Source organism: Pagrus pagrus (genome assembly GCF_965226575.1).
Source record: "Pagrus pagrus genome assembly, chromosome: 2".
Lineage (NCBI taxonomy): Eukaryota > Metazoa > Chordata > Actinopteri > Spariformes > Sparidae > Pagrus > Pagrus pagrus.
This window is the reverse complement of record NC_140186.1, coordinates 7,823,623-7,838,762: the sequence shown is the minus strand read 5'-3', so window position 1 is coordinate 7,838,762 and position 15,140 is coordinate 7,823,623. Positions and strand designations below refer to the sequence as shown.

General features: G+C 42.3%; 1 protein-coding gene across 1 annotated transcript in view; it reads left to right on the top strand.

The window, feature by feature from the left end:
• LOC311263794 (protein sidekick-1-like) overlaps window positions 1-15,140 on the top strand; it is a 242,425-nt gene that overhangs the window by 160,241 nt on the left and 67,044 nt on the right. The window contains exons 10-16 of the mRNA XM_084364111.1: window positions 1,437-1,631; window positions 2,962-3,078; window positions 3,187-3,354; window positions 4,149-4,251; window positions 4,375-4,548; window positions 8,313-8,449; window positions 9,566-9,713. Of these exons, the coding sequence (XP_084220237.1) occupies window positions 1,437-1,631; window positions 2,962-3,078; window positions 3,187-3,354; window positions 4,149-4,251; window positions 4,375-4,548; window positions 8,313-8,449; window positions 9,566-9,713 (1,042 nt within the window). The remainder of the gene's footprint in view (window positions 1-1,436; window positions 1,632-2,961; window positions 3,079-3,186; window positions 3,355-4,148; window positions 4,252-4,374; window positions 4,549-8,312; window positions 8,450-9,565; window positions 9,714-15,140) is intronic.

Sequence of the window (15,140 nt, the reverse complement as noted above, 5' to 3'; positions counted from 1 at the left end):
TTTATTGACACGTGTGCAATCAGGCTGATAAACCTCATCGTCACACCCTTCATTAATGCGCTTCAGTTACCAACAACTCTCTGACTACACGGATAATTTTCACTGTCTCTGTGTGGCTGTTAGCACTGGTGTTTGTGAATTGGACTTTTTTTTTGTAATGAGACTCGTTAGCAAAGAAAGAAAGCTGTTTTGCACCAAATGTATACATATAAGGGTGTATTTAACCCTTTGTGGGTGCTATGAGAATTAGATGGATATTTTCGCCTTATTTGTGAAGGTTTGTTCGCTGCAGAAGCCATGTCATCCTTTGGTGAATTTGCCCGAGAGGCTCTGACTTGGTTGCCGTTTCTTTGCGACCAGATGGGTCATGAAGTGAACTTATTAAAAAGAGTTCTTACATGAAAAGTTAATGCTGTGTGTTTTTGTCTAAGTCTGTGCAGCAAATGTTAGTCGGTTTTCAGACGGTGATGGATCCGATCTTTGTACATTTGAAAGCGAGTTTTATTTATCTAAAGTACCCACCCAGGGTGTGTTAAGGTGACTCCTCCGACTTTGCTTTATGCTGAGGTTTAGGGTTATCCAGTATAGTGTGCATTAGTTTGAAGGCTTCTTGAACAGTGACAGTATTCTTCTTAAGCCGGAAAATCACACTTGTTCATGACTCTTGTTATTAAATGGATTACATGAAAACATTTATTTTAGCAGGAGTGGACACAGCTCTCAAACTGCAACACACTCCTCTCTCTCTCTCTCTCCCTCTCTCACACACACACACTGAGCGAGTTTATGTTCCTACTCAGTAATCTGATACAGTGGCAGCGTAATTAAATAGCAGAGGCCTGAGGGTATGGAGAGAGGGATGGAGGCTGGGAGGAGGAACGAGGAGAGACAGATAGAGAGGAGAGTGACAGAGTGAGCGAGACAAGGAGGGGGCGAAAAATTCTTCACGCATGTCTGTGAAAGCTTGACACCAACAGATTGAGAAAAAGTGAGGAATTCATCTCTCCCCATCACATACACACACAAACACACACCCTGGTGTGGAGGGTTGAGACAGAGTAATTGCATGAGCCCCCTGCCTGTCATATCTGGCATGTCCGTCAGACAGGTGGGAGCTGATACTGTAGATATTCAGCGTGCTGCTCTTGCCCACATCTTTTATTCAGAATGTTTTTTGGCCTCTTCTGCCACCCTTACCCTACCACCCACACCCTCCAATCAATATATTATTAGCAGTCATTATGCCTGCATGCATATTTATAAGGCGGTGAGAGTGGATAACAGAGGAGAGAGATTGGTGAAAAGAGTGTGTGTGGCGGTTTTAGAGGGAGTTGGATCAGTTTGTTCAGCTGGGAGGTCAGCTGGCTCCTTATTAAGGAAATTGAAAATGTTCTCCCTCTGTGTGTTTGCCTTTTCATGTTTCTGCACACATGTAGGCGTGCCCCAGCCCAGGATAGAGTGGTTTAAGGACGCGGTACCTCTTTCCAAACTGGCCAACCCTCGCTACAAGGTCACCGCAGCAGCTGGGCTCACGGTGCGCAGGGTGCAGCCAGGAGACGGAGGAATATTCCAGTGCCTCGCTCGCAACGGTGCCGGAGAAACGCAGGCACACACACAGCTCCTTGTCTCCAGTGAGTTTGTCTGACACACATGCAAAGAAACACGCTTAGACCCACAGCTGCTTTCAAGTTCCTGTTGGGCTAATTAACCCGCTCTTGATGCCACTCTTGTCTTTCCCTTAAAGTTTCTTTCTTATGTATATGAATTTACTCTTTCTTCTGTACTCCTGTTTCATCTCCTTTTTTGTGTGTGCCACTTTCTTTGTATCAGCTCATATATGCTGTAGTGTTTTTTTAGGGCTACAACTACAGATGATTCCCATTATCGGTTATTCTCCAGATTGTTTTCTCCAATAATTCTCAAGTCTCTGAAATGTAGGAAAATTATAAAAAAATTTGCGTCAGAGTTTCCTAAAGCCCAAGGAGACATCATGAACATTTTAAAACCTAAAATTATTGTGTTTCCCATCAAATAAGACAAAGTAAAGCAGGAAATCGCTGCAGCTAAGAAGCTCATATTTTTACTTCAAGGTGCTCTTATGTAATAATTAACATACATTATCACTTTCTTACTGGTCATATGTGAGTGGATTCTAACATGATGTGAAAAATGGCACCTTCCCCATCTCTCTCGGTTGTCTATACAAGCCTGTGGACAATTTGTTTGTTCCGCAACAGTCCAAAGGATCAGACTTTAGCAGCAACAGCTGGCTTAACGCACAACGCAGAAGTTACACGGAGCCCCATTAACAACAACTCAAAAGATGAATCGATTACCAAAATAGTAATGATAATTGTTCCAGTTGCCCCACTATCCTCTACATTTTTACGTGTACAGATTAGGTCATTACCTTTCATATGAAAATGTCCGCTGTTTTGTTTTGCAAAGTGAGCTGTGTTTGCTCTGGAAAACAGAACCACAACCAAGTTTTTCCTCTGTCTTTCGGAAATATGACTAGTCAATCATATCCCCACCTGAAACAAAAGACAATTTTGCTTTTGAAATTCAAGCAAAAGTCGGAGTCAGTCACACACTCTGCTTTGACTTGATGGTTTGCAGTGCGTGTCAGCTGCAGAAGCCTGCACCTTTATATTTACGGCTGTATTTGTCTCAGTAGAGTTACGTCCTGTTTAGTGAGCGTTATAATTAAAAGTCCCCACGGAGTTTCCACACCACCACCTTCCACATTTATGCACATGCACGTAGCACCAGTAATGAATAAAGCCTCCATTGATCAAAGCGGAAGCATTTGTGTTTAGATCAACACTGTCATCCTTTCCTTTTCCATTTGTCTGTTTTCTCTTGCCATTAAGCTTCACTCTGGCTCCACTCATTTTCCAACCAATCTGCTCTCAGTTGCCATTTTTCTTCTCTCCTCTCATGTTCTCTCTTTTGTTTCAGGTGTGGCCCCATCATTTACATTCCCTCCGTCTGACCAAACAGTAACTGATGGGAACATAGCCTTGTTTACCTGCCAAACGAACGGCGCTCCAAAACCTGCCATCACATGGAAGAAAGGTAACAGACCACACACACTGTACATCACACACTGAGCAAACACACTGACACGATGTGTTAATGGCTTAATCACTTTGATTTATTGTTTTATTCTTCCTGTCTCTGTAGGGTCGCAGGTCCTAGCCAGTGGCTCTGTCCAGGTTCCAAAGTTCACACTATTACAGTCAGGTGGTTTGGAGATTCAGCCAATCAGCTTCCAGGATTCAGGAGAATACACCTGCATCGCCTCCAATTCAGAGGGAACCATCAACACCACTGCAACACTCACCGTCTGGAGTAAGATACATACACATACATACTTTACACACTTAAAGTGCTCAATATACATTTGCTAAACAGACTAAAACAGACATGGAACACTTATTTATCCGTAGCTGTCCAATAGCATTAGCTCAGGCTAATGAACAGCTGTGTGATTGGTTATCGATGCAGTGGGCTGCTGCAGTCGTGAAATAATCATCTGATTGGCCTGGGTTAGAGGATGATTGATTAGCTGGTGAACTTATTGGTTGGCTTATTTTTATATACATATATCTTGGCAGCCTCAGATTAAATACTGTTGAATTAGATTAACCCACAGTCATCTGTGAGCAATGTAACAATGTTCATCTATTGGAGGCCTGGTCACATCCCAAATACACTTTGACTGAGGACATAACAGATGTTCTCTGCAGTGCAACCACATTTGTTTTTCCACCACTGCACTTTGTTTTCTCTCTGGGCTCTAAAATGTGTGAGCAGAACAAAGCACCACTAATGTGATGGACTAAGCAGTGTTATATGTGTGTGTGTGTGTGTGTGTGTGCATGTAGGTGTCTGTAAGTGTGTTTGTGAGTGAGAGGGGAAGCCTGCTTGTGTGCTGTTTAGCTTCAACGGTTCAGGGCTAAGCTGTAGACTAATTAATGTCTCGTTACTCTGGAGCCTCATGCATTTAAAGTTACACATTTTCAGTAAGACTGTGTGTCATGTTAATGTAAGAGAAAAATTAACCATGGAATCCCACTGTGTCACTTATTTTCTCTCCCACCTCGATTCTCTTCTTCTCTGGATTTCTCTCTGATGTTTCGCAGGTCGTACAGTCATTTCTGTGCCTCCAGCAGACAAGCGTGTTATCAAAGGAACTACTGCTATTCTGGACTGTAATGCTACACATGACCCCAGAGTCAACATCAGGTATTGGCTTGTCTGTTTGTGTTTACATAGATGCACTCTGCTTCTCTTATCTCTTTTCTTTGGACTCCACTAGTTTATGTGTGTGTAAACACATAGAGTAACTGTATACCTCCTTTATTGCAGCTTCAGGTGGGATCGAGGCGGTGTGGTGGTCCCTCCGACCAGTGGAGGCCGTGTCTCCGTGCGCCAGGGAACCCTCACTATTGGCCAGACGTGGTCAGGTGACATTGGGGATTACACCTGCACCGTGACATCAAAGGCCGGCAATGATTCTCACTCTGCACGCCTCGAAGTCATGTGAGTACAAAGACAGTGTCAGTCCGGCACATAAACTGCAGAAAACACACAATTTGTTGTTCTTACACTTCTGTTTATGTAAGACATAAGATGTTAGTCAGTTCGTTGATTTTGGGTAGCTTTCCCCCTGGTTTCTAGTCTTTGTGCTAAGCTAGGCTAACGTGGCCTATCTCACTCAAAGCAAATAAGTGTAATTACCTACAAGAGGTTTTTTGGCCGTGTCTGTCTGTCTGTCTGTCGGTCGGTCGGTCGGTCGGTTAGTTGGTCGGTTGGTTAGTTGGTTGGTTGGTTAGTTTGTTTGTGGGTTTGTCAGCAGGTTTACACAAAAACCTTGAACGGATTTCCCAGAACTTGGCTGAAGGATGGATCTCGGCCCAGAATAGACCCCATTAACTTTTGGTGCATATCTTGACAAAGGGACGGATCCAGATTTTTTTTTTCTCACTTTCATTGTAAGATAGGGGCTTTTTTCAAATGTGTGTTAGTTTCTCAGGGGGTAATAGATCTTAATGAAGAAAAGAAAGCGTATTTAGATAGCTAGTATCTATGAGTGAGTACAATTTGATGCAGATCTTGCCAAGTTAAATATGTTTTATTTAGTATAGTATTTAGACTGTTGGGCCTTGGCAGAGGTATACGTCTACCGAGTGCCCGGTGTATTGATTTTGTATTACTGAATGTTACTTGTGGGTTGTTGCAGTATTTATGGGGTATTTATATGTGTTTATTTTGAAATACAGAACAGGCATTCATCCAATAATCAAAACATGAATTGTTTTCTTCTTCGTGATTAGGCACAATAACGTCTTTGACTTTTTGTACTGCAATCAAGTGGGAAAACAAACAGCCGATCCATAGCAAGCAGTCTGTCTGATTCTAATTGCAGATATGATTGACAAGAAGGATGCAGTTGAATTGGGTATTACAGAAAAAAAGAAAGGACTGACTTTGGAAAACATTAGATTCAGGAGAAGCAGCACATAGATAATTACTTTGTACATTGCCAAACACAATGAAAGCATTAGTATCAGCTTATATCAGCGGCTGTCGCAGTGAAATAATTACTTGTTTCCATAATAGGCATGTTCTGTCAGGAGTCAGACGCCCTCTAGACCGAACATATGTCTATACCATGAAAACCTTTACTTTAGGTGTTAGAATGCGGCTTGTTAGTGTGAGTTATTATTAGACAGTAGTAATAAGGTCATATGCGCTATCAGGTGGCCTGTACTGCATGTAGCGTACACTCCCTGCTCTGTGGAACCACAGCCGTGTTACAGCAGCGTTGGAGTGCAAAATGCGTACGTTCCGTGTGTTTATGTGCATGCGTGCATTCATGTGGCTCGGGTGAACACATTCCAAACATGTCGCATTATGTGTCTAGTATGAGCAGCCATTCCCGAAGCCAAGATTAAAGCGTGCCAAACACATATTTTTGTATCCCGCAAGCCACACAGCCTGGTTACAGCCACTGTGAGAGAACACTATCAGATAGTGGCCTTTATATAGTAATAGGCACTTGTATAATATATTTATGAATGGCACTTATGATATATTAATACAATTGCAGGGTAGAAGAGAGATAGAACATGAGTCCACTGCTTGTGAATTATACAGCGAGGAGAGGTTACACATGTCAAACTCAGAGGGAGGAAGTGGGTCTTTGTTTATGGCTGTGAAAAAACATGTGGGGAATGAAGGGATTTCTGTACGACTGTATGTGTGTGTGTGTGTGTGTGTGTGTGTGTGTGTGTGTGTGTGTGTGTGTGTGCGTGTGTGCCTGTGCGAGTGTGTGTGGGCGCGTGCGTCCACGTGTGTGACTGACATTCTCGTTAGCTCGGTATCAATGGGTCATGGAGGCTAACAGACGCTGGCGGCTGAGGAGACAGACTAATTACCAGCAGGTTATTGGTTCAACTCCCGCAAGACCCATCCATGCGTTCGTGAGTGTGCGTTTGTGCGTATGTGTGTGTGTGTGTGTGTGTTGTGTGTGGGCCGTGTGAAGGTAGTTGCTCTAACGTTCACTAAGCTCATCCATTAATTAATATGATCATGTCAGCTCAGAAAAGAAAACATCATTCTCATTTCCCCTTGCTCCCTCTCTGCCTCATTCACCGCCGCCCTTGCTTCTTCTTGGCAGTGTACAACTCTCCCTCCAGCTCTGACATTACGTCATATTCCTAATATCTCTCTCTTCGCTCTCTCTCTTTCCATGCTATGCATATTTTCTGACTTCATACCCGATTGAATATTAAAACCTAAAACCACATACAGACAGCAAAACTAAAAACTGAAACGTGTTTTAACTTTGATATAATCTGATGAAATTATCAAGAGCCCACGGCCTGTCAGAGAAGAGCCTCTCATGGATTTTAACACATCCATGATTGTTTAGAAATAATTAATGAGCTTATGAATATGAAATGCAGCTAGTTTAAGCGATGTGTCTCTTTTCATGTTTTTAGTGTAAATATATTTATCTTGTGCTTTTATGTGGTCTGTTAATATCTTCACTCCCGTAATCTCTGCTAGCACCTGTAGCCCTCACATTGAGTGACGCTGAGATCTGCTTGCCAGTCCATCTCCTCCTTTCAGCCAAATGTTTTTTATGATGCACTAAAATGGGTTATAATCAAATGTCTGGACGCTCTTTATTGCTTTCATGAATATATCCGTGTTGCTTTCTTTGTTATTATCATGGCAGGGATGCACAACTATCCATGGGGGATGGCCAAATGTCTGGAGAATTTCTTTTTAATAGATGTGGTGAAATATATTTGCTGTGGTCCAGATCGCGTACAGAATAAAATATCACAATAAAAAATATGCAAAACACAGCCATATTTAGAAGATATCTCCCACTGGAACTGATCCTGGACCAGGCCCAGGAAACAACCTGGGTGCCAGAGCCAACACTATTCCACCACACATCTAATACGAAACAAAAACACAGGAAACAAATATCTGTCTAATAAAAAGTCTTGGCACTTTGTCACAGACAAACACAACTGCATAAATACGTAATTACATGCTGAGACACACTCTATAGTTTAGATGTGGATTTGAAAAGAATAGTTTGACACACTCTTCCTGGCTTTCGTCCCAAAAGCTAAAAACAAAGATTTATATTTACTGTCCAGATGTGAGAGTGGTATCATGTCTCAACAGCAGATCTGTAGCAACCATGAGCAGCCAGTAACTTCTGCAGTATTTGCTGGTTGCTTGTGGAAATCAAGAACCGGTTCCAGTTGAAACCTAGTTACAAATAGAGTCTTTTGATGGCAGACCTTTTGGCTTGTCAAAGCAGAAAAAGCATGAATATGAACAATAACGTTAAGTGACCCAGTAAGCCCACAATACCAGAGCCCTGGATCTAGCTCATCTAAATGGAATGCAGCCATTGTTAACGTTATAAATTCCACCTGTGCTTTTCCTGCTTTGCCAAGTCAAACTGTCTGCTCTGCAGAGGATCTATTGTCCAATCAAACTGAATTGTATTCCTTCAAGCTAGGGCTGCATGACATGGTTAAAAATATCATGATCATGAAAAATTGCAGCGACTGTGATTTGGATATTGCAACTAGCTATAATGTGATCTTGATTATATTTTGATTAATTGTGCTGCCCTACTCCAAGCTGATCAATTCCTTTCATCAGTGCTGGCATTAAGACATTTAAGGAAAGTCTTGACTCCAATCAATTGGCCAAGAAACTATTGTCAAACTGATGTTTTTGGGTCTTTCTTGTCTTTTGTTTGTGTTCAGTGAGCTGCCGCACTCTCCTCGCTCCCTGACCGCCCGCCTCAATGACTCTGATTCTCGCTCCGTCCTCCTCTCCTGGCTACGCCCCTTTGACGGGAACTCCCCGCTTCTCCACTACCTGCTGGAGCTCTCTGAAAACAGTACGTATGTGTGCTTACCGTTTTATGTGTGTATGTGTGCATACTTTATAGTCCCTGAGCGGCAGACAGCTGTTCTCTTGCTGTCTACCAGGCACTGACACTCACTCATTTACAAGAGGCGGACATATGGAGAGTGGTGTTGCAGCGTAAATGTACATCCAGGTTCCCTATAAATAAACTCTTATTTTCCTCCCTCCCTTACCCTCTCTCACTATCTTTCTCTCCCCGTCTCTCACCCTCTCTCTGCCACAGATGTTTTAACAGCAGGCTGGCTCTTTGTCAAATGAGAAATAGAGGAAGAGAGAGGAGAGGGGAATTGAGGAATAGAGTGACAGGAGAAACAGATTGGAGGTAGATGGCTGTAGAGCAGCTCTTACTCCTGCTGTAAGATAAGGGGATGGATTGGTGGCTGTTACATGTAGAGTCAAGGGCTTGGCACATGACCATAGGGGCTGGACTGATGAACATTATAAGAAATCTGCATTCTGATGACTTGTAGGGAGACAGCAAGTGTTCTAGTGTTTCTATTTCAACAGCTGTTTTGTAGCATCTGCAATGATACGGCAAAATAATGATAGAAATAAAAACATTTGAAGTTCTGGTTGATTTAAACACGTAAGCCAGACAGTGAGGAGTTTTGTGCACTCTGATAACCAGCTGTGTGTATTAGATGTTTGGGATATTCTAGAGATAATAGGCCATTGTAAATACAATGTATTTTCATGTCAGACGATGTCTCTAATACACTCGCTGGGCTCGCTTTAAATGGCGCACACACTATGCTTATGTGGCTGGTGCGATGATGATAGTGCATCTGTCTGTGGTATCTTCAGAAGAAAGACTGAAAGATAAGCCGGCAACAAGCTGGCAACGGTATACAGAAGCATCTGTGCTTCTTTATTAATCCCCCTCTTCCTTCCAACTTTTTCTTGTTGCGTCCTGTGGTACTTGTTTCTTTATAATTCTCTCCACCCCTTCCGTTCTGCCTTCCCTCCTTCTTTTATCTATTCCTCCCTTCTTTCCTTTTGATTAATGGGTCCCGAGTGTCCCCGTGTCTCTGTTTGTCCTGCCTCAGCCTGATATTATCAGCCTCTAATCTTTGTGTCTTCCGTCTAGACTCACCGTGGAAGGTCTACCTATCAGAGGTCGATCCCGTGGTGACCGAGGTATCGGTGGGCGGGCTCACACCTGCCCGGACCTATCAGTTCCGACTCTGTGCTGTCAATCAAGTGGGCAGGGGTCAGTACAGCGCAGAGACGCAGAGGTAAGAGAATGACGTGCACTTTGAAAAGACACAGTCACAGTCTTTTGTCTGGGACACGCTCTCACCACTACCAGCTTTATTTCAACACATTCTTCACCATTCTTCTGGTGAAGCCACACGGCGATTTCATTGATGTTTTCTAAAAAGCATGAAACCATTATTTCTTATGTTGAACATGCTGTGATGTGTGTGAAATAGAGTTTTTTTAGCCTGCTCCATCTGTGTGTAATAGACTTGGTCACACTGCCTTACACAACTGGGAATGAATAAACTGAAACCTTTATGCAGTCAAAAGGCATAGTCTATGCACACCCACACACTCTAATTTGTGTGTCTAACTGTGTACGTGTGTGTGTGATAGAGTGTGTGTTACCATGAGCATGGATAGGGACACAGCATTCAGACTGGGGATGAAATAAGGATGGCTTCTAACAAGGCGGGGGTGAAGGGAGCGGCCCTTTTTGTTTAGAATCCATTTCCTTTGCAATGAGCAATTTATATTCATCACATCCATGCTGTAGATGTCTACGTGACATCGCGTGTATGTGTGTGTATTTCCTCGCCGGTCTCCTTCCATTACACATCGTGAACTAAACAGCAAAAATGATGAAATTAACCGCTCTGCGCGTCTGTGTGTGCGAGTGTGATTTGGCCCGAAAAGTAAATAGATGGCTGTGTGGATGTTTTATGTGTGTGTGTGTGTGTGTGTGTGTGTGTTTGCATGTTTATCCCAAGAGAAAACACTAATGGGGGTAATTATGATGCCTTAGCACTGATTGAGCTGGATCGAGTGAAAGAGGGTTGGAGGGGGTGTGGCAGGCCTCTTAACAATTTTGCCCCTGAATACACACATCTACCAATTCTCTGACACCAACACACAATACAACAGATGTGGCCTTGCATTGTAAGGTGGACACACACGCATGCACACACAAACGTGGCTGTGCCTGGCTGAAGAGTGTGACCAGAGGCCAATACCAGTTGTAGTTCTGCCAAACAGACTCCCAGCAACAGCAGCAGCTGTGAACGCTGCCATCACACATTCACACACCTCAGATTACTCTCTCCTGTCAGTTTCCCTCTCCTCAGCGTGCACTTCTTTTATTATCTGCACTTCTTTATCTCCTGTTTCCTGTTCCTTTCTTCTTCTCCTTCCTCTTCTGCATGCACCGGCGTATTGTTTTTTGTCCAACCGTGGTCCACAGTTCAAAGCTGGCTGGTACAGGCTGTTGGAGAATAGATTGGATTGATCCTAGCTAAATGAAGGACTGGCAGACAGACAAGTCATCACCGGTCAGTGTATCAGAGCAGATGGATACGTCTCTTCTTCGGTGTTTGTCTCATATGTAACCAGCCACACTTTGCTTTTCATCTGCTGGATGTTTGCCTGGATAAGAGACGCACACGAGCAGTCACAGATGCCAAGGCGCGTGCTGCACTCGACACACAGGGACAGCGAGGCAGAGGAAAATGTCCTGGAGAAGCAAATGAGAAGGATGACAAAATGCAGTAATGTGGACAGAGTGAGGGAACAGGACAGAGAATGAAGAAGAAGCTTGTAAGGAGCACGATGACTAAAAGCCCTTATTAAAGTTTGAAGTCCCAGCTGCTTCTGCACTCTCCCACTTTGTTCCTGTACTGATAAGGATCTTTATCATGACAGTATTAAGTCCTACATGTTGTTCTTTTTCTCTTTGCATCATTACCCTACCTTTCTTTTCTCACATCCATGCACAGGAGCGCCGTGGCACTACGAAAAGAGTTTCTTGGAAAATGTACATAACAGTATATGAATGAATGTGATCAGAGATGTAAAACATTACCTTTAAATGCAGAAACTCTCTTGAAGAATCCAATTATACCATCTTGAGTCCCCACCCCCATCACACACACACAAACACACACACACAGTTATTCATGCATGACCTACACTCACACCATTACCAGCTTTAAAGAGGAAGCATTAACAGAGGAATGACAGATTATGCATAAATGCGTTGAACTCCTGGGATCATCAGAACTTTAAAGCATCTGTCTCAATTTTCTTTGCCGTTGCTCTTAATTTTTATTCCAGCTGTTCAGCCGGAACCAGAACACATCAGACTTTAACATGGGTGTGTGATAAAGTCCTCTCTCTCTCTCTCTCTCTCTCTCATTTGTTTCTATCATATACACACACTATAGACACTCAGTGTTAATCTTGAATGATGTATTTGTGTGTAACTGTGGCTAAGCTATGCCGAAGGTGCCCGTAACATGAAGATATATAGAGCAGAAATGTCAGGATGATTGCAGAGAGAGGGCTTGCACTGGGGATGGCTCTGCCAGAACGAGCTCATTCTTTGTCAAGCAAAATGGTGGCAATTACAGACATCTATTCAACTTGCTCAGTGTTTTCTTCGCCATCAACACACAAAGAATATTATACAGGATCAATTGATTCATCCTAAGTCCCACCTCCTTAAGTTACTGTTGCTAGGTCAGACAAGCTCGAACATAAGAAACATGGCGGGTGGGTGTGGCAGGGGGTTACTGTGTGTGTTTGTATATGAGGTAGCGTGTCCCCTCAGAGTAGCCATTAGTTGGTAGTCCGGTAACCTCCAACATGCATCCCTGTGCCGATTTTAAAAGTGTCTCTGCACCATATGTCTGTAACTTAGATGTGTTCAGCCTCTGAAGCTTGACACACAAGTTATCTGGCTCGATATAAAGGAAGCTAAGCCAAGAAAAAGCAAATAATACTGAAACGTTTTAAATAAATGCCTTTTAGATCATTATGTTACAACGGTAGAGGGCTGTCAGCCATCAGCAATGTATATAGAAATTTAGAGAAACAAAATATAAGTTTACAAGCTATTAAACCATTACTGTGAACATTTCATACAACGCCCCCTAAATCTTACTCAAAATGTATAAAAGAATGGGACAAATCTAACGGTGTCTCATGTACTTGTATTCCTTTTGCTTTTCATTCTGATGGAGTATCTTCAGAAAATTGGAGGTCAATTATTTGTGGCGAATATAAAAAGAGCACACAAAACAGATTTTGTTGGACCTGGACCATACAAGGCCTTTGCAATCACAGGCTCGCTAGACTAAATGAAATTGAAAATTCTTTGAGCTCACAGTTGAGAAAGATAAAGCCTCAAACCTTTACCTTGAACCCCAATCATGTCAATGCAAGGCATTCTTTTACACAAATTTAATGAAAAGGGTTTTATTAAAACTAATATGTGTTATGTATGCATTTTATATTGTGATGTTAGTTGGATTTTTCTCATTCAGTGCCGTTATTTAATTAACCTACAAAATAACAGATCATCCTTTTATGTCCACACTGCTGAATAGACCAGCGCCTACTGTACCCCCGATGTGGCCTTGGTATTGTGACATGTAATTTTAAACAGAAAAGTTAAACAGAAAGTGCTCAGATAAGGATCAATTTGCAACAGTTATAGATTATAGTACTTTTTATATACTGTAACCATCATACACTTTTTGATCAAAGTCAACCTTGAGCTGTGTTTAAAATGTATGTCTATGCCTATTTGATTATTTGCGTGAAAATACAAGTGAAAAATGACTCTCCTTTTATCGAAAGACTTTTTGAACCAGTTTTTACTTAACTGCAACCCGAAACCTGGCCTAAAACCTGATCTAATAGGTGTCATGGGTGCATCTTTAATTATTTGACGACGAGACTGAGGCTGAAATGAATAGAAAAAGCAGCGTTTTATGAAATCCCTGTGTACATGTGGACATGGCCTGAGCCTACAGCAAAGCAAGGGGGTCTGCAGTAGCTAAATGCTTATGTCAGCATGCTTACATGCTTAAAATAATAATGCTAACATGCTGATGTTAAACAAGTGTAATGTTTATCAGCTAACTACTGTGTTATGCTTACAACATGTTTGTTGTTGTTTTGGTTTGTGGTGACAAGATGCCTCCACTGACATTTCCCAGGCAACAGGGAGGGCAATCAGCTGTAACTGGCACTTACATCTCAAGTCATGTTTGGTAAAGCTCTTACAGCCTTAAATCAGGCAAACACAGTAGGAGCAGGTATAGCTGAGATTGCCAGTATCACCTGCTTTGTTTATGTTAAAGTTGTGGAGTACATTGAATATGGTTTAAGAAATCTTTATGAGTTAATTACTGCAGCTACCTTGAGAGCACACTACACTGCAGTCAGCCAGTATTGTTAGTTTTATCTTATTTAATATTTTTACATGAAAATTTTAAACCTGCAATTGTCGATGTTCTGCGCTCCAGACTACAGCGATAAAGACAGAGCGTCTAGTGTCACCTTTGTTTTGTTTTGAAGTATTGTTGCTTCGATGCAGTAAAAACATTTCAATGATCCATTTTTTGAAAGACAGTATACAGTGACAAATGTGTGCCGCAGCTGGTTTTCATAGGGAGAATAGGCGTAAAGTGCATTTCCCCGACAGAGTCTCTTTAGTATGTCACCCTCCTCCGTTTGTGCAGCTTTTAGCCTCGGGCAAAACAGCACAACTTTTAAAGCAGACAAGACTTAAAGTGTCATACAAGTAGAAAATAAGCTCATCTATTCAGCTGGTTGTACCCAATCACATCCCATCTGGTTTCTCTCTGGCTTTTTATTTCTGTTGCCCTCTGCTCATTTCTCTCTATTTCCTACTCATACTGGATGAAAATTTTACTATCCTGTTCCAATAGCGGCAGATTTAACATCCCGGTAACACCATTAAATTTAAGAGTCGGTGTGTATGTGGGTTTACTGAGAAAGCCAGTGGGCATTAAACTGTGGAGAATGACACAGATAGAAACTTTTACTAATTCCCACGGCATATGGACTCACAAAACGTGCCCCCCTCTCTGTTTTCACTCACATACTAGCAAACACGTAAATCTCCTGCAGAAAGTGTCCTCTTTTTCTTAATAACAAGGGACAGAGAAAGTGTGTCACGCAGCAGTCAGACATATATACGGGCTATGCTTGATTTGTTTGGTTGTGGTACATGTGTAGGTCTCGGTGCAAATGTTTGTGGGTGTTGGGGTGAATTTAAAGTAGTGTCTGAGTGGGTGTGTTGGAGTTTGTATATTCAATCTCAGGTGTAAAGTTGATGTCCTCGTGCTGAACCCACTGTGTGAAATATGTACTGTTTGGGAAGAAATTAAGGCAATTCAGAAGGAGATTCTGCTATCGAGTAAGTGTGTCAGTGTGTGTGTTTTATTTGCAGTCAAACAGTGAATGACCGCATCTGTTAAGTACCGTGTGGATGTGTGTGTGTTTGTGTAGTGTGAGTTTGTGGATATGCATTAATGTACATCATCAATTCCAGTCAAAAGCTGTGGCATAGTTGAGGATTATATACACCCCGTTTCCAGACGGCTACACTAATGCCCATCTCATTCACACAAGGCCCATTAGCCTATGTGTGTGTA